Genomic DNA, 24,916 nt, shown 5'->3' with positions numbered 1-24,916 from the left:
TATTTATCCACCTGGCTTCCCCCCACCTGTGGCTGGGCACAGGCAGACATTACTTTAATTGCATGGCAGGATCTGAGGAATTTGAAGCCAGACCTCCCAAAAGTGTGTGTCCTGGCGTGCCAAACATTCAAGACCTAGCGCAGCCGCATATGTCATTGCTGGAGTAAAAAATATCCATCGCGCCTCCACGCAGGGGACCAGGGCGAAAGCGCTGTGCAAACCAGCCACAAAGAGGTTCCACAGGTGATGTGGAACCTCTTTGTGGCTGGTTAGCCGCGTCGCTCAAGCGGTTTTTTTGTCGGTTTTAACGGGCCACGGGTTCACTTCCTCACACAACTTGCACGTGAATGGCGTGAGAAATGTTAACGCCTGTCAGGCCATCGCAACTCCTACCAAACACTGCACGGGGAGACAGTGCAGGCACCCCTGTGAGGACAGCTCGGTCCCTGGGGTGTCCCATTGCACCCAGCCTGGGCAGGTGGGAGCACCCGGGTGGTTGCCATGACGTCACCCTGTCCCACAGGGCTGCAAAGCCCCTTGCACGAGAGGGCGGGGCTACAGGCTCCTTGTTCCCGCCTAGCAGTCCTGCGCCTGCGCACAACCCACGCCTCCGTTTGCTCTTCTGCCACCACCGCCTCACACTGCGCCTGCGCACACTGCCCTTCTATCCCGCTCCTCTCCTGCCTCAGAGTTCACAATGCGCCTGCGCACACTTCCCTTTCCCCCCCCCCGCTTCCCTCAAATTTCACACTGCGTCTGCGCAGCTGCCTCTATGCCCTTTACTCTTCCTAGTTTGCGCTTGCGCAAGCTAGGCCTGGCGCCTGCCACACTACGCCTGCGCCGCACGCCTCTCTTGAGGGGTGGGGCCCGGAGGCCACGCCCCTCCCCTCCCCCCTGGGAGCCGCCCGGGCCGGCCCGGCTCGGCCCGGCCTGGCCTGAGGGACTTTGTTCCGGCGGCCATGGAGGTAGGAGGTCGCGGGCCCGGATCATGGTCCCTCTGCTCGCAGCCAGTCCCAGCGCCCCTCGATCCTTTCAGGGGTGCCGCGAGATCCTGTCCAGGGTGCCGCGGGGGCCCTGGGGATCCTTGCGGGGGAGACTCGCGCCCGGGGTGCTTTCAAGGGTGCTCCAGGGGGCCCAGGGATCCTTCCAGGGGGCCTGAGATCTTTTCGGGGGTGCCCCGATACCCTGTCAGGGGTGCTGCGGAGCTCCTTAAGACCCTGTCAGGGGTGCCCCGAGAGCGTGTCCAGGGGGCCGGGGGGTGCTCTGCCGTCTCAGCACCGTTCAGCCCGCGCGGACCTGGTTCACAAGCTGAACCCAGAGATTTCAAGCCGGGATCCACGGCGTCCCAAGCATCCTGCCCTGTCGTGGTTTGCTGGGTTCTTTGCAACAGAAGAGTCGTTCTCCTTTACTTTTCCATAGTCCAAAAAGGAGTGAAAAAGAAGAGCCGGCGCTGTTTTCCACACGGTGCCTCGAGCCGCAGGAGGTTGAGACCCCGGGGTGTATACAGGCAGATGCAAGGCCGCACGTTGCCGAATTGAGACTTCCTGTGGTTATTGTTAAGGGGTGGAGCAGAAGGGGAATAAACTCTCCTTCTGGTTGCTTGCTTTCAAAATTGGTGTTTGGTGTTGACATCTTAGTTCTTGCTTTTTGGGGTTTTAATACTTTTAAAAACAAGTAGGGAAAAAGAGAAGTCCTCTAAAATAGGCTGCTCTCCTTGCACAAACCATAATGTTATAGGTTAACCTATGCTGCGAGCTTCTGTCTGAAGCAAAGCGAGTGCTCCTGTAACAAGGAGGCAAGGATTTCTTAGGGCACTATCTTTTATTGGACCCACTGCATAGTTGGGATAGAGTTAGACAAGCTTTCGAATGCAAGACGGTCTTCGTTAGGTCCTATAACAAATGCAAGGCATCCTTGCTTTCAAATGCAAGACATCCTTCATTAGGTGCAGCATTAACAGCCCTTCCAGTGGGGAAGTGTAGTATTTCAAAGGTTTGTGTCATCGCCAGAAATTCACCTTGTCTTCTGAGGCACCAGTAGCTCTTGCACTTGAACTGCTGGGGTGTTTGCTTTCTTGCTTGTTTTAAACTATAGGATTATTTTCTTCCTTGCACCTTGTATGATTTGTGAATTAGATGGTCTTAAAGACTTTTATGAATGAAGAGGCTACACGGAAAAGTTGGTCTGAGCAGAAGTCTGTTCTGTTGACTTGGAGGAATCAGGGAATTTTCTTTTTTTCTGATGTCCTTCCAAAAGCTGTTCTTTATCCTTTCCAGATGCCGGATGTAATGAGGCAAAGTAAAATTGCAGAACTGAAGAACTTCCACTGCAATTCTAAGGTAAAGTATGTAAGCACTGACGTCATTCTTATTGCTTTCAACACACTTTGTACAAATGTCCAGACCAGGGTCCCCAAACTGTGGCACGTATACCCCTGGGGGTATGCAGTACATCTGTGGGGGGGCACACGGGAGAAATTGCATAATGGCAGGTTTAATTTTTGTTATTATAATAATAATTATCATTTAAGGGGTTAAAATGTAAAATGTATGCTGGTAGGGGATATGCCGGCAGCTAGTAAATCACGAAGTGGGTACGTGATAAGAAAAAGTTTGGAAACCTCTGGTCTAGACACTTGTAAGTCCTCTGAAGATGTGTATTCTCGATTCGGGGGGAAGTTGGTCTCTAAGCCTCCCTCTACTTGTGCAGGTAAAGACTCAATGGGATCTACTGCAGGATCCATGCAGTTGCACCTCCTGCCCTGCCACATGTGCAAGGCAGGAGGCATGATTGTGGGATTGGGTATTATATCCCATCCTGCCTTGTTGCCAGTGCAGGGAGAGCCCGATTCCAGTCTCCCCTTGCACCAGTAAGAAACAAGTTTCTGTGGCAGGAAGCCCCTTCAGCTGGCACAGTCTCCCAGCTCCAGGGATGCCACACATCTGCAGGGCTGGTAGATCACAGCTGTGCCTTATGACTGCCAAGACCCAGAGTGGGTTGCAGGACTCTGAGCCCCGGCTGGGCAAGGTTCACCCCTGTGTCTGCAGGGCACCCAGCTGCAGGGGAGACCCGGCTATGCATGCAAATAAAAGCTTGATAGTACACATTTCCTAGGTCTAACTTTATAGCTGCTTAGAGCTTTTTATGGTGTGATAGCTACTTGGTAGGACTGTGCGAAGCTTCAGTTCCTGATTTGATTTGGCACAGATTCGGCCCAATTCGGTGACCGAATCTCCAAATCGAATCGGAGGACCCTTTAATCTCTCTAAATTAGATCGGAACCCTCCAAATCTGTGTGGAGAGATTCAGAAAGATTTGGAGATTTGGTCAGAGAGGAAGCTTTAAATGTTTCTTCTACATACCTCTAGGTAACAGAGGCTCGTGGATGCTGCAGTGCTGGGACTCATGGAGCATCCCACAGAAGTGTGGGGGACTCCCCAGCATGCTCGGCAGGAGACCTGGGAGTGGAGCAGAAGCACTTCCGGTCCACTTCTGGGTCCACTGGAGAGCACGCGAGGCCCCCCCGCCCTCCTGTGCCCTCCCGGCTCAGTGACTGGTATGTCCTGGGTCGGGGGGGCACCCAGGGTCCCCTTGCCGCTGATCACTGAGTTGGGCAGATGCAGGGGAGAGCTGGGGAGCAGTGCGCTCCCGGGCAGACCCAGAAGTGGACCAGAAGTATTTCCGGTCCACTTCCAGGTTTGCTGCTGAGCACGTGGATGGCCTCCACTCCTGCACTTCGGTGGGACGCTCCATGTGCCCCAGCACTGCAGCATTCGCAAGCCATGCCTGCTACTTCGGGGTATGTAGAAAAAACTTTTAAAGCTGTGTCTGTGTCTGAATCACTGATTATCTGAATCGGCATCGAATCTTCAGATTCGGAATCATTGGAATCGAATCGGGGACATTGATCCGAATTGATGAATCAAGTCACTGTCCCTGATTCAGGCCAAATCTGAATTGAATAGGGCCCGCTTCTTGCACCCCTGCTACTTGGCGAGAGTAGCTACTCTTCAGGTAATTGTGCAGGTAACCAGTTCATTATGCAGTACCTGTAACTTGTGAAGGGGGCTATATGTACTTACAGCTTAATCGTTCTTTAACACCTTCAGAAATCAGTCTGCCTCCTTTTACATCTGTTGCTGTTCTTTGCATTTCTTCCACTTTCTCAGTATTTTTCTGGTAACAAAGTGACCAAAATCAGAGGCACATTTTAGTTGACAATGCATCTAAAAAAATGCCTAGAGGGCTATTTTCTCCCAGGACCTCTATTAAAGTTATGTTGGACTTTAAACACATAAATGCATGCTACTTTTGCTGACTAACTTGTTAGTGGTATTCTTAACCAACCTTTTTTTTCATTGTTTGTTTCTGTCTGAACTTGATAAACTTATTAGGCAAGGCACGCTTTGAATTTTTTATTTGTTGACTTTTGGGTGTTTTTTGAGTTGACAATGGTTCTTCTTCCTTGATGGATTTGGTTGAAGAATCTGTATGTTCATTGCAAGAGAAAAACCTCTTGTCCTTCATGCTTTTACATGTTGGTAGTTTTATGGTCAAACCATTCTGTAAATAAAAGACATGCTGTCATATGTGTATTGGCTTAAAGGGAACAAACCTGCCTGGATGTGCTACAGTGCAGATGAGCTCTCTTAACTTTATTGACCGAGTGGAGACTCTGAACAACCCAGACTGGAGAGACCCATCACTTAGTGCCAAGGCAGTAGAGTTTGAGTTGGCTTTTTAAGGATTTTCTGATTTAATGTGTCTTGGTACCGTTACCACATCCAATTCTTTCACAAGTTCAGCTACTTCGGGGGAAAAAAAATATAAAAAATAAGTATTTTGTAGCTCTGGTATTTGAAATATTTCTTGATTGAAAGTTAGCATCTGGAAGTAAGATTGCTGGTAAGGAGATATGTTAGATAGCCTTATTTCCATAAGTAAGAAATGTCATACGTGATCGTTTTTGGCCAGTCTCTTAAGAGCAGGACAAATTCTTATCTTGTAGTTGTATGAAATAAAAAAAGTCCACTTCCTAGAAAGCGTTCACCTCTGAGTAATTTTTTCAGTAATGTGAAAAGATAATCTGAAAGATTCTTGCTTTGAGTGGCTGTCAGAAGAAATTTGTCCTCTGTATTTTTTCCTTCAGTTCAAATAAGTTAACCTTCTGCCCTGAGGGTCAGAGTAATTGATTTGCTTAAGTCAATTTAAGTGTAATTATGGTTATCTTCCCCTTCTGAAATAACATATGTCTGGAGCACCAAAATAATTTTGCAATGAAGTTTGGCCTGAAACAGGATGGACATTGCTTTCGACTGGAATTCCATTGCCCTTGGTCAGCAGCAAAAAGCGGCCTTTTTGTTAGTCTGTTGCAATTACTTTCTTGACAGAAGAGTGCAAGAGTCCACCTTCTTCCTTCAAGAAAGTAAGTGCAATACACTTAAGGTTACCATATTTCCAGTTCCAAAAAAGAGGACACCTGTCAGGAGGTGTCCCAACTCCTAGCCCCCTGGCCCTGGCAGTGCCCCTCACTCCCGACCTGCAGACTCCTGGCCCTGCCGGAGCCCCTTGCTCCACACCTACAGTCCCTTGCCACCCTGGGCTAAGCTGGTGCCCCTTAGTTCCCCGTCCCTGCTGCTGCCCCTCATTCCTGACCTGCAGACACCTGGCCCTGCCAGTGCCCCTCACTCCCGATCCACAGTCCCCCATTTCCCCCAGGCTGCTCACTCCCAAGCTTCAGCCCCCTGGCACTGCCAGTGTCTTGCACTCCTGACCCACAGCTTGCACCCCACAACCCTGCTGGTACCCCTCACTCCCAGCTGGCAGCCCCATGCCCCAGCCCTGGTACTGCCCCTCACTCCTGACCTAAACACCTGGCCCTGCTAGTGCCCCTCACTCCCAATCCACAGTCCCTTGTTTCCCACCCCTACCCCCAGCCACTGACTCCTGAACTGCAGCCCCCGGTACTGCTGGTGCCCCCCCAGCCCTGTGCCCGTCACACCCAACCCTGCCAGAGCGGGCCCCCGGCTGCTCCCGACTGGGCCGGAGCATGGTGGCTCCGATTTGTGTGGGCGATGGGGGAGTTCATCTTTATTATTGATTTTTAATTGAATGCAGCCAGGCCGTTGGCTTTTCCACTTCCCCCATCTTTTTTTCCCCTTACAAACAAGTGACGTGGATCATTTCCACTCTTATTTTCTAAGTCGTTTCAAGTCTGCTTAGTGCATGCTGTAGACTAATAAAATTATCCGGTGCAATTCTGGTAACCTTATTTTGCTATCTTATCTGTCCAGTGGAGATGATGAGTCTTTCCTACTGTGCATGTGGTCTGGGAAATAGCCAGTTTCTTAAACACCTGTATAAACGCCTATCTTAAATATAAGTACATCATAGCAAGAGGAAAAAGTGCTGCTTAATATTTATACTACAAGAAAGCTACCTTCTCCTAATAGGGTTTTTAAAATCTTGTCTTCTGTCGCGTTAATGTTTTTTACTGTCCAAACATGGCTAATTATGCACAAACAATGAATTGGGAGTGGGTGGAATCCAATCTTTCTGCTAGCTTGCAAAGTGTGAGATCCACCCGGTGCTGGAAGGCCTGACTCAGCACCCACAGAAACCCCACGGTTATCTTCCCAGAAAAGTGAGTAGGTGAGCAATCGTGTGATGGTTATCTGCAGCCTGTGCATGCAGGGGAAATGGCTTGTTCAAAATCAGAGCAGAGGCAGTTACAGGACCCATTTCTGTGGAGAAACTGTGGCTCTGTACCCCTGCATCGGGAATCTGGAGGGCCAAGGCTGTTGAAACATGCAGAGTGCCGAGGTAATGCTCCTGGCAGGCTAAGTTGTAGTTTTTTTACCTTTTCTTGATGTCTAACCACTTGAACTTTGTGTTTAATTTTTCAGAATATTGTAATCTTCCTAAGATGCGGCAATAAAGAGGGGTAGGGGTGTTCTTTTATATTTCATCTTTGTCCTGGGTAAAGACTGCCATAACCCAAAGTAGTTGTGATGGCTAGGTAATCTTTACTGACCCATGGGAAACTTTATCACTGCTTCATTTGTCAAATGCCTGATATAAATACATGGTCAGAATCTGAAACCAATCTCAGTTGAACAGATCTTTCACTGTACCGTGCTGAAGGAGTTGCCGTGCAGAGCAAGATGCTCGATTTGACACGGTGCTGGAAAGACCAGTGTGACTATTCCCTGGGCTGCTTTCTCTCTGCACTCCTCCACCTCTTTTGGTTGCTGGCACCGCGCTGTGCTTTAGAGTTGACATACTTGTTGGCGTTGTTTGCAATGAGGGAGCATTGAACTTGCTGATCTTGGCGTGCCCCGGCAGGATCCCTGCCTGCCACGTGAGTCGTCTCTGACCGTCGCAGCCGTGTGTCAAAATATAAGTGGCTCTCTGTGGAGGCTGTCCAAGGCTGCTGTGCAGCTGAGCATTGGGAGGAGATTTTGGCTGGACTTCTTTGGCCAAAACTTTAATGCTAGATACATGAAGTTAGGCTGTCATGTATCCAGATATGGATTTAACTTGATGTAGCTTGACTCAAAAGCTCTGAGCATGCTCAACCCCACTTGAAGGCTATGGGAGCTGAAGGGGTTCAGCACCGTGGCAGGCTGAGCTGCTTTTAATTGGGTGTTTGTATGTATTTTGCAGGCCTGCAGTCCAAATGTTGGAGTCATAATCTTGGCCTTTGTAAAATAACCCAAAACCTGGGAAGAAAAGGCTTTAGCCCTACTCAGAAGGTGTGGGGTATTCCTCAAATGTCTAGGGAGAGTCTTTTTACTTGGTGATGTTTAGCCAGCAGAAGCACTCAGGATTTTCAAGCCCCGATTAGCGAGGTTTTATGAAGCGTTACAGTGGGCTGCAGTTGTGGGTGAAGAAGTCTCTTTATTTGGGTTTTTGGATGGAGGAGTCTCCTTACTTGGTTTTTCAGAGTTTCAGGGAATTTTGTAATTTATGTATATATGTATATAACACATATTTATAAGTACTTACTGCTGTGGGCTGAGAATATACTGCACTGTCAGTGTTTGTTCTTGGAAATGGTTTCCAAGTAGTGAACTTTTGGGTGCTGGTTTTGGGATCTGTCAGCCCCAAATGGTGTGGGACCATTCCTCTTCCCCTTACCCCCTCGTGACCACCACAGTGGATATTATCTTAGTCAATTTACTGTTGATTACTAGGGATGAAATTGGGATCAGGGGTCCCTCTTTTAAGTAGAAGATCTCTGGGATCTTATTTGCATAGGTCACCGTGGAAATCTCCACACATCAATGCCACAATTTTAAAATGGGACTAATACTGTTTTCTACCTTGCCTTTGGATTGTTCAGCCGTCAGCGTGGGGACTGCCTTTTGCTATGTGTTTGTACAGAGCCTAACACACAAGAAGCCAAAGCCCTATTGGAGCCTGCAGGCCCCGCAGCAATACATACAGCAAAGCCAGGAAGATTTTTGAATCCAAATATGCTTTTGTTTCTTTTCAGCTACAGAAGAATCCTACTTCCAGTCCTGTTGCCGAGGCAAATGGTGGTCTGGCTATCTATTCAAACTCCCTTTGTGCAGTGAAATCGCTCCAACACAGACCAGGTATTTACTTCCTCTGTCTAAGTCTTATAAACATTGGTCTCCATCACTGATGTGTCCAGGTGACCGCCAGCTGTTTCTAACCAAGTGAAGAGTTTTTTGGTTTTGCTGGGCTTTGGCGTTTTGCACACAATGAGAATACTCGTTTGTGGAAAGCGAGGTTAGAAGCTGATGTGCAGACAGATTAATATTTCATTTTAAAAGTGGCAGGGGAAGCTACCATGGTTCACCTGAATTTTTTGCAACTGTTTTGTCTGTCCACACGTTTTCTGCACGGTGTTGAAGCTAAACTGCAATCATTTCTCCCAAATTAAAACAGATGGCTAATTTTTGCAGCTTTTATTTTTGCTTTACTGCAAGATAGTAAGGGATGGACAAAGAACAGTTACAGTGGAGTAGCTGACATGCACTTGTGGGCAATAAGTCTGCTTCTCTGCTGAGTCATTTTCAAGTGCTCTTAGGGAAAGAAAGTTTTCTCACATAGTATGGTTTCTATATATTTTTAAAGGGGTCACTTTTCCTAGGGTTTGAATGATTTTTTTTTTGGTTTGTTTTAAACTATAGGACTTTGTATCATTGTAAACGTGTTGCATTGTGTTCTGCCTGCGGAGAAGCCTCTGGTTATTTTCTGTTTTGGTAGTAGAGCGATGATCTTGTTCTTTCTTTAGTACTTACGATCTTTTTCCTGTGGCAGATGGATTCATTTGGGCCAAAGTGGTTGCTGTGAGGGGTCATTGTAGCAGAGGTGGGACTTCTTTGAGATACCCAGAACCCATCCCTTGGGTTTTTTCAGTACCATGCAGGTTAAGAGTTAGCTTTTACTATTGATTTACTTTTATATGCAGAAGACCCTATAACAGCAATATGTGGGACTTGAAAGAATTGCTGTTCATAAAGCATACTCTCTTTAGCCTGCCCTGTTGTTCCTGAATATTGCATGTAAAGATGAGGGCTGCTTTGAGTTACATTATTCTTCAGTGTCAAGACCCAGTAGAAGGGAAGATAAGGTCAGAACCTGTGTCTGAATTATGATTTTTCCTGCTCTTGATAGATTCTAGTCTGAAAACAGTCGATTTGAAAATAGTTCCATACTAGAAAAGGACAATTATTCTTTACCCAGCTGTTTGAAAGGGGCTGAATGCTATGAGCAGTAAAACGTTTTTTATTAATAAATGCTTTAGGCCGGGGGTTGGCAACCTACTGCCTGTAGGCTGGATCCTGTGAAGCATGGATGTCGGCAGCATTTCGGTGGCAGGAGGAATTTTGGGATACGCCACGGGTATGGAGGTGGGGAGAAGTGATGACAATGAGGTCAGAAGCAGAGGCCTGCCTAGGACTGAGCTGTGTTATTGTCCTATCGCTCAGAAAAAGTTGCCGACCTCTTCTCTGAGTATCTTAAAAGTCGGTGTCCTGCATCCTTAAACTGCTTTTCCCAAATCGAGGATTGACTGTTGGAAAGATGGGTGATCGGGTCTCTGGGAGAAGGGGTTTAATTTCAAACCCAAATGTAAACCTGTCATTGCTGACAGATGAATGTTTCCCTGAGTCTGTCCAATCTTATCAATGGTAAAAACTTATTTTTCATATGTGCTTGCACCAAAATGTATGCAATTAGGAAGGCAAAGCCCCTAAAACAGATTATGGGGCTGGGGGGGGGCATTATCTCAGGCCATTGCTAGCCTCATGCCTTGTTATAGCATATTAGAGCAGTGACTGGTAAGAACAGGGATGGCATGGGCACACATGCGGAGCAGCAGATAGGTCTGGGGAAGAGGATCAGAGTGGCACTTGTGCGGGGCGTGGGGTTAATTTGTGGCATGCCTGCCAAAAACGTTGGACCTGTCTAGATTAACGGAAACCTGCCCTGACTTTTCCTCTTAAAGTAGCTTCCATGAAACAGGACAATTAAATAGCATACTACAGAAATGGCAAAGTCCAGGCAGGAAAAAACCCTCCAGTAACCAAATGCGTATGTCTGCGTGGTATAGAATGGAAGCTGAAAATGCCAACTCCTCGTTAATTCAGCTTGTAACTAAATAAATAATGTCTTGGTGTTGAGGAAGTTGCCCCTGCTGCTCGGGACTCGAGTCTGATGTGGGAACTGAAGTACCATAGTGGATGGTTCAATACATAATTATAAAAGAGGTGAGCCAGCTGACAGCGTACGAAGGTGTAGCAAAGAAATAACATCTCGTCTGTCCACTTGTAGATTCAATTCCTCTGCTGCAGCGGCCAGTCTTCAATATAAGTATTAATGGTCACTGGAAGGTCACGGTGCAGTGGGATGTAGTTGTTAAGTTTGACTCGCAGCATGTCATATCATTTTAATGACTTGCTCTTCCTTATCCTTCCCAGTTAAGTAGAATCCTCCTGCAAACAAAACCTCTCTAGCTTCAGCATTGTCTGCACAATAGAATAAAATGCCTAATTACAGTTTCAAATTGAATATTAACCGAGATGAAATTTAGCTCAAAATTCACTGCAAAGGCTAGCTTTGTTTTCATGTTAAAATCTAAAGTCATTGAAGGGTCTTGACTTCAGAGAAGGAAGACTTTGTTGTTTCAGAAGCTGGTAGTATTACACGCTTTTCATCCTATTTTATCCCTGCCCTAAATTGTTACCTGCTGAGATGCACCTTGAACTAAGTTCTTTCCCCCACCCCCCTTTAAAAATTCTTCTACCTGTGTGAAGATGAGGCTTTTAACTACAGACCTGAAGATGATTTGGACTTTGAAAGCTCCATTAAGTATTTCAGTAAGCCAGATCTCAAAATAACATTTGTCTGAAAATTTTATACATAACATGCAGCAGTTATAAGTGACACCCATAATTATCATCACTGAAAGATGTTGTTGGCAAGGCAGAATGCTTTTTTCTGTTTCATTTTCTTGTACGTTGACAGCACTTTGTGTAGCTTGTCATTTACTTCATAGTTTCTCCTGTACTAAAAAAAAAACATGCATAGAATTAAATTATTACAGAGAGGGGGGGGGAAAAAAAAACCCTAAGTTTTTTAAAGGGATAATGGAAAGATGAATAAATCATTTAAAGGCATCCTGTGAACATTTGTTTTCCCTTTTTAACCTCTGCTTCTTTTGACAGTATGTCCAAGATTATGCCTTCCAAGGAGATTTTCCATTGCCGTGTTTAGCACAGGAACATATTTCCTTTTTTTAAGTATACGTGTCTGTTTAAGAATCCTGCGACAAACGTTCTGGAAAATGGTTGACAGGGTTTTGTCAAAATCATGCTAATGGTTTGATCTAATTATCATGGCCAGCATGGATGGTACAAGAGGTATGAAATAGTATTAAAAAATTAAATAGTTCTGTTCAGCGAGAAGACTAAAGGAGAAGAATGTGAAATAGATAATGGTAGGGGGTGCAGATCCAGAGGCTCTATAGTTCCTTTCTCCCCAAAATGAAAGGATATGAAATGAAGTTGCAAGAAAGTATAGTATTTATTATCTTGTGCCAACAAGTTCCTTTGCTGGAAGTCAAGAGCATAGTTTAAATCGCATGAGGACTGAATATTTATGGGGATAGGATAACAGCACCAAGTATGTTGTCAGCTCGGTACATATGTGCCGATTGCTATGGTATTATAAGGTATTAGCAATGGAGGCTAACCTTTTTGGCAGACATACTACCAGTTAGCGCACACCCTCCCCGAGTGTCACTCCAGTCCTTTTCCTTGTCCGATATGTTTTGCTTTTTGCTTCCTGCCCTATCTGCCATTGTGCTCCCTGCTCCCTCTCCTCACCTGCTATGTGCCACGCAGAAGCTGCTCATGTCACTTGTGGCACCTGTGCCATAGGTTGACCGCCCATGAGGCAGAGCATCGTTCACTGGAGCTTTATGATGGTTGCATACTTGTGTTTCTGTTTCTATGTTATTTTTCTGTTTTATCAACTCTCTGCCTAATTGGCTTCCCAATTTGACTTGTAGGTTTCTTCTGATTTTTGTGGGAGAGCTGGTCTGCTTATGATGAAGAAAAGCAATGACAGTTGTGGATGGTTTAAGGCTCTGTTCACTGCCTTCTGACATACAGTAGGTTTGATTGTACATTAAAGCCACCTTTATGTTCTGCCACACAGAGATGGTCATCAGTCAGCCTTTCCCTATACCAGATAATGGCAAAAGGAAAAAGAAAAAGAGAACCAGAGCCACAGACCATCTCCCCGGGAAGTTTGAAGGTTGGTGTCAGTTTGCAGTGTATCTTAATTTTAACACTTACAGACTTTATTCCTTAGCTCCTGTCTGTTTTCTAAACTTAACCTTAGTTGCTGATGGTCAACAAAAGAAAATTCATGTTATTTCATCCCGTATCTCTACCTGTTTCCCCCAATTTACATTCCGGTCCTTAATTATTGTGGTGATGTCTCTACTTCCTTTTCACTATAAGCTTTTTATTTTGTTTAGGAGTAGATAAGGTACCACCCCTTTAAAATGTTTCTTCCTTGAGAATGAATGCATGTAAATGATGTTGTTAAGTCATGTGTATGTAAAATCCCAACTCATGTTATTGATTAGCTCAATGCAGTTGAACTAATCGATAACATATTTTATGGAAGTAGCACTGATAGGAAACCCAGTTTGTAATTCTGAAGTTTAAACTTCAGTAATTGAATGTTATGTAAGGTATTTGTGAGGAACTTGGAGTTACTGCAGATTTCTAAAGCTAGAGCATTTTTTGATAAAGCAATGATTAAATATGTTCCACTTGAGGAAAAATGTACCCACAGTGCTAAATATTTAAATTCCCCAATAGGTAAGAAAATGGGAATATATGAAAAGTAGACAGCATTCCAGCAGTCATTGAGTTAGAAAATGTTTCCAATAGGGCAGGATTGAAATTTCACTCCTACGATGAAATTCATTTTAACTTTGTTTGGGTGGCGAGCACAAGAGATGAAAAATGAAGCATAATTAAACCTGATGCATCTGACTGAAAATGCTGCATAAATCCAACTCCCCCAGTTTATTACCAAGAGAGTTCTCTTGGCTCCTATCATATCAGAAATGTTCATCAAATGAGTAGCTTGTCTCTTTGGTGTTCGCTGAAATGCTTCTCTTTACTGATTGCTTTGTTTTGGATTTCTTTGCCAGATTTGTATAAACTGACGACTGAGCTGCTTGGTGAGGGAGCCTATGCCAAGGTGCAGGGTGCTGTTAGCCTGCAAACTGGGAAAGAGTATGCAGTAAAAGTAAGTATAGCATCCAAAGAGAGAGCCATTGGCGCCTGCAGTGTTTTATTCCTGATATGTCAGTGATGAATGCCTGTAATTGAGCAGGTAATATCAAGGGCTTTCTAAAAGAGATTTCAGTGCTTCACTATCATACCTTCAGGCTGAAGTTGAAATTTCAGCAATGGGCAGAGCTTGCACAGAATACTAATACTGTACAGTGGTTAGACCCCAGAGCCTGACCTCCCATTAACATTTTCTTTCATTTCCATTTTGAATGGAATATGAGCATCCGGTGTCTTGATGGAGGAAAGTAGAGGGGAAATGTCCAGCAGAAGCATTTTTTTTTTCCAGTTTGCTTGAATAACCTTTGATCCACCACAGTGCATTTACTTTTCTGACTGGAGAGCAGGCGGTTGGGATGGTTTATTCAATAGCTTTTGGCAGAGTAGTCCAATGGATAAAGTGTTCCATTTACCAGCATAGTTTCACATATTGCTGTTTCTTATTATTTGATTGGGGTAAATACTATGGCACAGATTTTTTTTTTCATGGCATCTCCCATGGGGTTATAAAGCATTTGGGGCCTACTTTGACAGGCTCATTTTTTTTGTCTGTATTTTGAGTCGGCAATTAATTGCAAGTGGAAGTGCTAGTCTAGGCATTTCATCGATTGTCTTAGTGCACTCTTACTTGCCTGCATCCTATGTGGACACCTATACTGACGTTGGCTTGAAGTCTCTATAGCAATCTGGCCCTGTAGTTGCTGAAACCTGTTGCATTTGAATTTGTTGAAAGTGGAAAACTGACTGGAGCACTAGCGGCTTTATGAATAAACTGCAGTAGAGAACTTGCTACCTTGCAGTACTGGCCTGTGGGTTTCTTTTTTCATGGGTGCATTTTCATGCTTATGAAAGGGAGAAACTATAACATTCAAGACAGAGAACGACAGTACTTGAAGCTACTTCATAGACTTTCAAACCTTATACCTCTCATTTAATCTCAACTTTTCTGCATCATCTTGTCTCTTCCTCCTTTTAACAGTGTCTCATTACATGCTTTGAGGTCCCCACGCTTGTGGTTTCCATGCGAGGAGGTTTCTGGTTGAGATCTGCAGAGGGACATTTGCACTAACAACCCAAACTCTGATCTAGGAAAACCACTTGATTAGATGCTGTAGCAACTTTGTGCTTTTCTTTTTAGTGGTATAAAACACTTTCTTGCAAAAGCTCAACAGGATTTCCTCTTCTATTTACACATAGTTAAAAATGTCAGGAAAAAACTTGCAACTGATAAACCAGCTTGTGGGTTCTGTTTCCCTTTTTCTCATCTCTCTTCTTGTTGTTCTTATAATTGCTGTCAATACCAGAGTAATCTGAATGCCTTCCAGAACTTAATTAGCTGAAGCGATTATAATACTTACCGCATGTGAAACTTAGGAAGCCATATATGTATATCCTTGGGACAGGGCATGACTAAAATTCTAACTCTGAATGTCTGGCATCCAAAGCCAAATCCAAAGGCTTTTTTAAATAGAGACTCCAATTTTTTTTAACAGATAATTGAGAAGAAGGTGGGACATAGTCGGAGTAGGGTTTTCCGGGAAGTGGAAACATTGTACCAGTGTCAGGGTAACAAGTAAGTATTGAGTTTCATATTTTATTTTTAGTGGGCGTTTCTTGTAAGTGTGGGACTGGGTGGGGCAAGCCACCTCTTTGTCCCCATCCCCACCCCTTCACATCAGGTTAGAATCCAACTTCTGTTTTAAATGGGTAACTTTCACTTCTGCTAGGTTTGAATTTTGTCTGAAAGTTGGAAAAAAATATTTAGAAAAAGGGGGAGGCTTCAAACCTATGGTATCCAGATTAGCATGGAAGTAATATGGGTAGATGATGAACAGCCTTTTTTGCTTTTCTAGTTTTGTCTTGAAAGACCTAGGTACTCTTATTATCTCAATATTTGTAATGTCCCATATTTATGTACACAGCTCTCCTATGTCAGGCTCTTTGCAATTACCTACTTAATACTGGGCACATTATGGCAATATTGCAAAACGGGTCATACTTAGCCATCAAAGGCAACTGAAAAAACTTGTCTGGATCAAACACTAGTGCCTTGTGCTGATACTTTTGGTAAAGCCTCTTTTAAAACAAATGTATACACTAGGCTGATAGACCTTTGTTAGCTTTTCGGGGGGGGAAATGGCTACATCTCCATTTCTGTTATGCAGCTAATGCTGTGTATGAGCATATAGCATGTCAGTGATAAAATCTGGAACTGTGATGACAGTGTGAAGTATAGATTTTGAATATGCTGTAAACGTAGAATTGCCTTATCAGTAAATCTAATTCTTAAGACACCTAGAGATATTTATACTTTCTGCTGCAGAGGACACAGCCTAGCCGCTCTGTACTTAGTTGTGACCACCAGGTGATTGTGCTGAGCCCAAAGTATAGGTGACAGATGCTGCTGTCTCCTTTGAGCACTATGAGCCTTCTGCCCTGTAACTTGCAGAGAAGAAAAGCAAGTAATTATTTTTATTCTTGCCTTTGGGACAGATGTCCTGTTCCAAATTATTAACTACAGCCTATTAGAGGTTATCTTCTCTTCAGGTGAATGGTAACATGGCTCTTTTTATAACCTTGCCTGGTGTACCGCATTATGTTTCAGTGACTGAAATTTAAGTAGTGGATTCTGACTATTGTGAGGTGATGGAAAATACATCCTTTTAAAATGACAGTTTATCACAGCAGCTCATTAATTAATGATTTTATTTTTGTCAATAATTATTTAACATAGATAAATAGATATTCAATACACTCTTCCCATTGTTTGTTTGTTTTTTTATTTTCTCTTCTTTAAGGAACATTTTGGAGTTAATAGAATTTTTTGAAGATGACACAAGGTATTACCTTGTCTTCGAGAAATTGCAAGGAGGTACTGTACAGTAGATTTGTGCATTTTTTCATTAACAGTTAGCTTGATCTGTTCTTTCCTCTGCTTTTGAGAGCTTTTAAGGTAGACGATGAAGAATTTATTTTAAATGCATAGATGATTATATGGAAAAAAATTGAAATCATTTATAGGGTTTGAAGTGTAGCTTTTTAGCATGCTCTCCGAGACTTGTCTTCATAAAAGAAAATAGATCTGGTAAAATGTTTTACAAATCTTCTGCTTTATAATTAAGCAATGACAATGTTAACTTTGTCAGGATGGAGGACATGCAGTATAATTATCAAATCAATGGTTGCCTCTAGGTGAAGTGGTAGAATGCACAATTTGAAGTGTTTTTACATTATCTTAACAGAAGCAAAAATGCTGGGGGTATAACATGGAGACAAGGAAGCCTGGCGGTATCTTACTTCACCATACTGTGGTGTTCGTGTGCTATCATTTTTTTTTTTCCTGGAAATTGAAGGGGGAAATATCTTGTGATTGTAATCAGAAGGCATTTGCAAAATGCCTTGCTTATGTCCTGTCTTGAAGTCCCGGTCAAATTCATTATTCCTTTTTACCGGTTCTCAGACCCTATATACAACTTTTTTTTTGTGCTTGAAACCTCAGCAGGATTGAGGTATTTCACAAAGCCACACACTTTGCTTGTCCCTGTAAATGTCTGCTTTCTGATGTCACTGTCCCCAAAGCTGTCTGCTGTTGAACCACATGATGCACAGGAAACGCACACTTTTTCAGTACAAACTAATTGCCACATCTCCAGTAGGCATGTTTCGGCACTGAATTCATTCTGCGTTAAATTCAGTCCCTCTTTTTCTCTCTCTGAATGGTCCACCATTTCAAGCTGGCTTCTTTTAAAGCTGCATTTACTTCATTGAGGGAAAGATTTCCTACTTGGGTTATAAGCTATTGGCTTTTTTCTTTCTTTAAGGTGCTGTCAGTATGGTTCCTACATCAGTTTGCAGGTAGATTATTTAAGAGGGACTCTCATTTGTTCTTTCCTTACCCTTCTACCTTTTTCTGCTTCTAAAGCATCTTGCATAGCGTCTACATGCCTAGGGTGTAAGGAACTGAGTTTGGGACCAGAGGGTGTAATTTTATATCTTTTATGTATAGATAGAATCTGGTTACATTACCGCCACTATTTAGTGCAATTCCTTTGTGAGGGGATTTGGCAGACCAGTAATGAGCAAAAAAGTGATCTAAAGTAAGCTTGTTTAAAAGCAAAGAGAAAAAAGGCTTGTTTCTTTCTACCAAGTGAAATGCATACCTTTTGATTGACCTGGGCCATTTCATTTGCTGCCTTTCTGTGGAGTCCCCAGGAACTGCTTCATAAGGACAGACAGGAAAGCTTATTGCTTTCTATAGCTATACATAACAGCTCTACAGGAAAGACCCTCTGAACTCAGTCTGCTATAAAGGGGCAAAGCTTAGCAAGCTAGTAGATACTGCCATCAGCGCAGGAGAGCTCTTGTGTGATTTGACATTTTCCAGACTCTACCTAGGAGTAGGCTTCCTCCAGGCCTTTTGAAGCATTGTTTCCTCAGCTCAAAAAGAATCTTTGTGTCCATACCCCAAAACCTAATACAGCATCCTTTTTCTAAGCAAGTATAGTCTAGTGATCAGAAGCTTAGTTTTACCGATCTGTTCCAATAGCCATTTATTTCCCTTTTCTCTCTGGGGCACTGTTTAAGCAGGAGTGGTAGCAGCAGCATAATGGATAATTGTTGGGGAACATCACCCTCCATAGTCCAGGGTGCAAAGTTTCCTTCCTAGAACTTAAAAACAATAGAGTTGAAGCAGTTTAGAGTATAAACCTCTAGTGCAGTGATTTTCAATCAGGGTGTCCCAAGATCCTTTCAAGGGTGGACAGCAATGATAGCATGGTGCCACAAGATGTGAATCATGTCTGCACACGCAACCATGCTAACAAGGTAAACCCAGGGATGTTGAGTAGGAATCCAAGGACTCGCACACACGTGTGCGGAGCCTGCTCTGACGCGCTGGAAATCCAGCATGTCGGAGCAGACTCGATTCATTCAGTCTGCTGAAGCACACAAATTGATGTGCTCTGGCAACCTTCTGTGTCGCATGCATCAACATCCCCACATGTGTCCATGCTGAAAAAATGGTGGTGGGGTGCTTTGAAATAAAACATGTTCTGTGAGCTGTTGTTCAAATCACTCCACCACCATTTTTTTCAGCGTGGGGACCTGTAGGGATGCTGATGCACATGATGTGCAGGCACTTTTAATTAGCCCAACTTGCTAATTAAAAGTGCCGGGCACCATGTCCCAGCATGTGTAAAAATTCCCCAAAGTATCTGCAGACGCTACCTCAGCCAGACAAAGGGTGTTTGTGCCCAAAAGCTTGCTAAGAAGAATTTTTCCAACTCTTTGAGTTGGTCTAATAAAAGATATCGGATTTACCCAAAGAATCGTGTCTGCCTACGGCCTTAGACCAACACGGCTACAATCTATACCCCCAAAGCACTAAAAAAAATTCTGAGCTGTTGTTGTCTTTCTGGGTCCTTTGCAACAGAGTTTGCTTTATTATTTTTCTGTGGTTAAAAAAAAAATATGTGAAAACTAAGAGCTGGCATTTTCCAGCAGGTGCTTTGAGTCTAAGGAAGTTGACAACCACTGCTCTACTGCCTCAGGGCTTTCATTTTGGGTGGCAATTCTCCTTCTGTGCTTGACTGCTAGGGCAATTTACCACTTCAGTGCATGTTACACACAATAGGTGATACCTGGCTCATTTGGTTGCATGGCAGAGACTGGCTTTTATGATCTTCCTCACATTTGGTGGCAGCTGAGGTGCTAAGACCTTGGATGAGGTTTTTGAAATGTATAGAAAACTTGCACAACTTCTCTAATACCCTGATGTGGTAGGAAATGGGTATTCTCCTCCCCCTACTCCCTCTAGCTTTCCTGACACTCTAGAGCTGTGATGCTCAGTCTTTTGGCCCAGGTGGGAGGTACAGAACCCATCCTTGGGCCAGATCAGGCTGTCTGCTGGCCGGATCTGGATGTGGGGCCCAAAACTGTTCCCTCACCCCCTGCATGCCAGGGAGCTGGGAATTTGGCAGTGGGGGAGCAGTGCCATGGATGATCTGGCACCCCAGGCTGGAGGTTGAGCACTCTTGCTCTAATGCAGTGGTCTCCCAAGTGGGGTGCGCAAGACGATCCATTGGGGTGCAGGAAGAAAATATTAGAACTTCTATTTCTATTTATATAAATATACATGTATTGGGGGTGCATGCTCAAAAATTTTTTACTGATAGGGGTGCGCGATCAAAAAAGTTTGGAAACCACTGCTCTAGAGCGTCTGCTCTCAAGCCAAATTATACATTGGGTATGCCTCCTCATTTCTTAAATCTTTATTCTGTTCTGTCCATATGTGCTATTTACCAGGAGATAATCTGAAAGATGATACTAGATACAGGATTAAGGTTACTAGTCATTCCCTTGTAATTTTTTCAGTGAAAAGCATGTAGATGCGATGATGAATGAAACCAAAACCATGTAAACCTGTCCTTTTGGGCAAATTTGAAACCCTCTCTTAATCTAATTACAGATAGTTGATGTAATTGAATTCTCTTTTGGCCCTACTCATTCTGAGGTTAGCCCTCTGTTATAAACACACCATGGCTAATGCATCTCATCTTGAAGTAGACCAGACCTTTTACCAATGCAGGTGGTATTTTGCATAAAGTAGCACTTTTGTTTTGTCTGTCACCTTCACAGGTTCTATCTTGGCTCACATACAAAAGCGAAAACACTTTAATGAACGCGAAGCCAGCAGGGTGGTGAGAGATGTTGCCTATGCTCTGGATTTTCTGCATACAAAAGGTGAGAAAAAAATCCTCAGTCTGTTCACCAGTTTCGGTCTTGATCCTTCCTCTTTTGGAATAAGGCCAGTTAAATGAGAATCCGGGGATCACTATAATATTGAAAGTTGCATCTGTTTTTGATGTAGCTTATTGATTAAGCCAGTGTGGAAAGGCTGCTTTTACATCTTTATCTTCTGTTTTAGTTCTATGTGGAATCTTTTTTTAAGATACTTACCTGGGGTACTCTGATTATATGTGTGTGTGTGTGTATTACAGAAAGTTTTCTTTGGGTAAATGTGATATCTTTCATTAGAGCAACTCAAATAGTTGGGAAAATTCTTCTTTGCAAGCTTTTGGGTACAAACACCTTTTGAAAGCTTGCAAAGAAGATTTTTTTCCAACTATTTGAGTTGTTCTAATAAAAGATACCAGATTTACCCGAAGAACCTTGTTTGCCTATGTCCTTAAACCAACACAGCTACAATTTATATCCCTGTGTGTACTGCAGATTCTTTTCATCATTCGAGGAGGCAAGTGTAAGCAAACCTCCCTCCTTGCTTGAAGCAGAGTGATTTCAATAGGGCTAGGTCCAGGTGCAGAGATCTGTGTGTGCACATCTGTTTGGGGAGGCTCATCTTACTGAAAATCTTATTTTCTGTCCTTTTTCAGTTTGGAGTAATTCAAAAGTCAAAATGTACAAAGTGCTTTGTATAGCTCAAGTATATTAGCATGAAAATGGTTTGGTACAAGTAAAGCTAAATTGTTACGATCTGGCGTTGTTAATGGCATGCTTTCATCATTGTACGACTGGAGTATGAGAGTGGATTGCAAGTAACCAGACCTTAAATCAACAGCAAGTGGTGTAAACTTCCTTACTTGCTGGACTTGTATCCTCCCCAGTGACCACAATCTCATAGGACATTAGGGCTGGAAGGAATCAGAATCACAGACAATGAGGGGTGGAAGGGACCTCAGGAGGTCACATCTAGTACAGCCGCCTGCTCAAAGCAGGACCAGCCCCAACTAGATCATCCCAACCAAATGTCAGGAAGTCATCTTGTCCAAACTCGTGTTCAAGGTAGTATTGTCCTGTTCTATGCCATCTCAGCCAAGTGTCCAGCCTGCACTTAAAAACAGAACGATGGCAATTCCACAACCTCTTTAGATAATGTTACACTGCTGAGTCACCTTTTGTATAAAGAAGGTGTTCCTAATAGTCAATCCACATTTCCCCTGTTTCTACTTGTTCTGTTCCTGGCCCCGAGTAGTTGATCACATCCTCTTTAACTACCCACCCCTACCTTTCTTTTTAATTTGAAGCCTGTTATCAAACTCTTCCCTCCACGCCACCCTCCATCGCACACATACACTCTTCTTCCTGGAGACAAAGTAATCCCAATTTTTTCTAGTCTTCTCTGTAGTACTGCAGCCCAGCTAATTCTCAATTTATACTTGTGCATGTCATTTTCCAGACTAAATGCAGTATTTTGACATTGTCCTTATTGAATTTTGTTGTATTTATTCCAGATCCTTTCTTCAATTTCTTAAGGTCATTATGAATCCTAATGCTTTTCTCCAGAGTGTCTGCTCCCCACTCAGCTTGGTGTCATCAGCAAATTTACGTAGTATGCACTCAATTCCCTTCCCTAGCAGGAGACCTGCCCTTTGTATAGTGTTGCCCAGGCAGCTTATGACACTTTTGCAAAATGATTTCATAAATTGCATCCCTTGTTCTGTGTTGAATTTGATTATATGGTACAGATCAGTAGAGCAGGGATATTGCCGTGGAATGGGTTTGCAATAGTATCTCCTTTGATTTTCCCTTCCCCCCCCCCCTTTTTTATGATTCTATTGTGTGGCATTGAAATAATTAGTCAAGTGGCACACAGACCATTTAATGCAAACAGGAAATTAAAGCCGTTCTATTGCAGATTGCTTTGTGGTGGAAGCACTGCTTTAAATGACTGCTTCACTCAAGCTAACGCAACTATTGATGTCGTTGGCAAACTCATTTGGGTAATAGTGTGCCCTTTACACTTACTCTGAGGCAAACATGGTTGACAGCTGCCTAATAAACCATTGCATAAATATTTGGAAGCCAGGTGCTTGGTTTCCTCAGCACTGTGGTGTAATTATAATATAGAACTTGAACGAGGTTGTTACAGGACTGGGTTGAAGAGCTAAGGCACTTAAATGTAGCAGTGGCATGAAATTATTTTAAGGCAAAAATACAAATAGTATCAGGAGCTTGCATCCCAAGCAAGAGGGGAAAAATTAATAAGGAAGGTGTAAAAACCTGTGTGGATGAACAACCACCTCAAATAGGCTATTAAACAGGGTCTACAAGCAATGGGAAATAGGATTGATGGATAAGGAGAAATAGCTTTCTATTAGAGCTGTGCGAAATTTTTGCCCAACGCTTCATTTCGAAGCTGTTTCAATGCATTTCGAGCTTGAAATAGCAAAATCAAAACAAAAGCCTTTGAAGCGAAACAAGGGAACTCAAAATGTTTCAAAGTGTTTCGAGTTTCGCTGCCAGGCTTACTGGCTTCAGCACCGGTCCCGGGCAGGAGCACCTGCCTCCTGTCATCCGGCAGACAGATCGGGGGCTCCCCACACCCCTGGGAAGGCTGCGGGGGCTGTGCCCAAGTCCCTTCAGGGGTGCAGGGCCCTGATTTGCCTGCTAGATGATAGACGAGCACTGAGCGCAGCCCACACCCAGCACCGGGAGGACCCCAGTGCAGCCCCCACAGCCCTCCCGGGGGTGCTGCCGGGCCCCCAATCCGCCTGCTGGCTGACATGAGCCAGCTGTGGTGCCTAGGGTCAACGGGGTCAGGGCAGACCACCTTGGGCACAGACTGGGGCGGGGAGGGTCCCCGCACCAGCTGATCTGCCCCGGGCCTCCACCTGGCTGGCTCTGGTAGGGGGCAGGACAGATCAGCTGGTGCGGGGACCCACCGCCCCAGTCCCCGGGCAGGAAAGTGTCCCTGCACCAGCTGATCTGCCCTGCCTGCTATCAGAGCTGGCCAGGTGGGGGGCCTGAGTTGAGAGGAGCCTGGGACCGGTGGCAGCAGCGATCTTCCCGGTGCTTGGTGTGGGCTGTGCCCCATGCCGGTCTGTCATCTGGCAGGCAAATCGGGGGCTCCCACCCCAGGAGGACTCGGGCACAGCCCCAGCAGCGCTCCCGGGGGTGTGGAGGAACCCCTGATCTGCCTGCCTGCTGCATTTTATGTTTCCTCATAATAACCTACGGGCAAAGCATCGAAACAGTTTCAACAAAGCAAAACTCGAAACGAAACACTGTTCCGTTGAAACAGAAGTTGAATTGAAATGATATTGTTTCGCACAGCCCTACTTTCTATGGTCAAAGAATTCAGAAAGTGAGAATGCCAAAGGCTTAGTGAAATTAGACCTTGTGAAGACTATTAAAACAGCAAAAGCTGGTCACAATCCCCCCCCCCCCAATCCCCCCAAATCATTCACCCAGTGAGTTCTTGGGTGAATGATTGCCCATGAAATGCAGGGAGCTAACCTCTGAGTCAGGAGGACCCCATCCAATCCTATCTTCCTGTAATGGATCAGAGATACAAATTTGAATCCACATCCCACAAAAACATAATAAATAGAGAAATACAGGATAGATGTTCGGGTCAAATATTGGGAAAACTTGTTACTTCACTGTAAATCTGTTGTGGACCACCCTAGGGGAATTGTTTATCTCATTAATCTTCTTCCACGCAAAGGAAAGTGGTATAGCCTGCACTGCTATCAGTATTTTGAAGATTCGTTTTGGTTAGAGAACTAATTATTGCTATAGTTTTTAAGCAAGTTTGTGTACTGATCTAATAGACTTTGATTCTCTCCTCTTGAACATTTATGAAGTTCCCTCTAAAGACACAGATCAGGAGTGCCCAAGTTTAGCCACTGTGATGCTGGGACCATTATTAAATTACAAACAAGTTAATTTTGTGGCTTGAAGATCATTTGATGCAACTTCCTTTCTCATTAATTCAGATACAGTTGGTTGAAAAAGCTTGTAGTAATGACCTGTTTTAGGTCTTTGAAAAAAATGCTTTAGCTCTATACAACCGTCTTCATGTATTGTTTGCACGGATGAGTGTTTAAAATCCTACCTGAAGACTTCTTCCATCAGTAACCAAGCAAATTAATTACTTGGAGGGTCCCTCCATAAGGCTTTTGAATGCGTCTTATCTGTACTAGTTTGGGAATTCCCTATCATCTCTTTTTTTACACAGCAATGAACATACTACAAGATCTTAATTAATGGAACAACATTTTCCCCTGGTAAACAATCCTTTTTATTTGCCTCAAAGATAGTTATTTTCT

General features: G+C 43.9%; 1 protein-coding gene across 2 annotated transcripts in view; it reads left to right on the top strand.

Moving 5' to 3' along the window:
* Positions 1-892: 892 nt before the first annotated feature.
* MKNK1 (MAP kinase interacting serine/threonine kinase 1) overlaps positions 893-24,916 on the top strand; it is a 31,813-nt gene continuing 7,789 nt past the window's right edge. Inside the window, exons 1-8 of one of the 2 annotated variants that reach the window (XM_019531370.1) lie at positions 893-965; positions 2,277-2,339; positions 8,498-8,600; positions 12,694-12,792; positions 13,706-13,803; positions 15,341-15,420; positions 16,646-16,719; positions 20,484-20,588. In XM_019531370.1, the coding sequence (XP_019386915.1) occupies positions 960-965; positions 2,277-2,339; positions 8,498-8,600; positions 12,694-12,792; positions 13,706-13,803; positions 15,341-15,420; positions 16,646-16,719; positions 20,484-20,588 (628 nt within the window). In that variant the 5' untranslated portion in view covers positions 893-959. The remainder of the gene's footprint in view (positions 966-2,276; positions 2,340-8,497; positions 8,601-12,693; positions 12,793-13,705; positions 13,804-15,340; positions 15,421-16,645; positions 16,720-20,483; positions 20,589-24,916) is intronic. The other variant, XM_019531371.1, reaches the window with a different exon arrangement.

Source organism: Crocodylus porosus, unplaced genomic scaffold, assembly GCF_001723895.1.
Source record: "Crocodylus porosus isolate Cpor-Errol unplaced genomic scaffold, CroPor_comp1, whole genome shotgun sequence".
Classification (NCBI taxonomy): domain Eukaryota; kingdom Metazoa; phylum Chordata; order Crocodylia; family Crocodylidae; genus Crocodylus; species Crocodylus porosus.
Note: the sequence above shows the minus strand (reverse complement) of the source record. Positions and strands in the feature narration are given on the sequence as shown.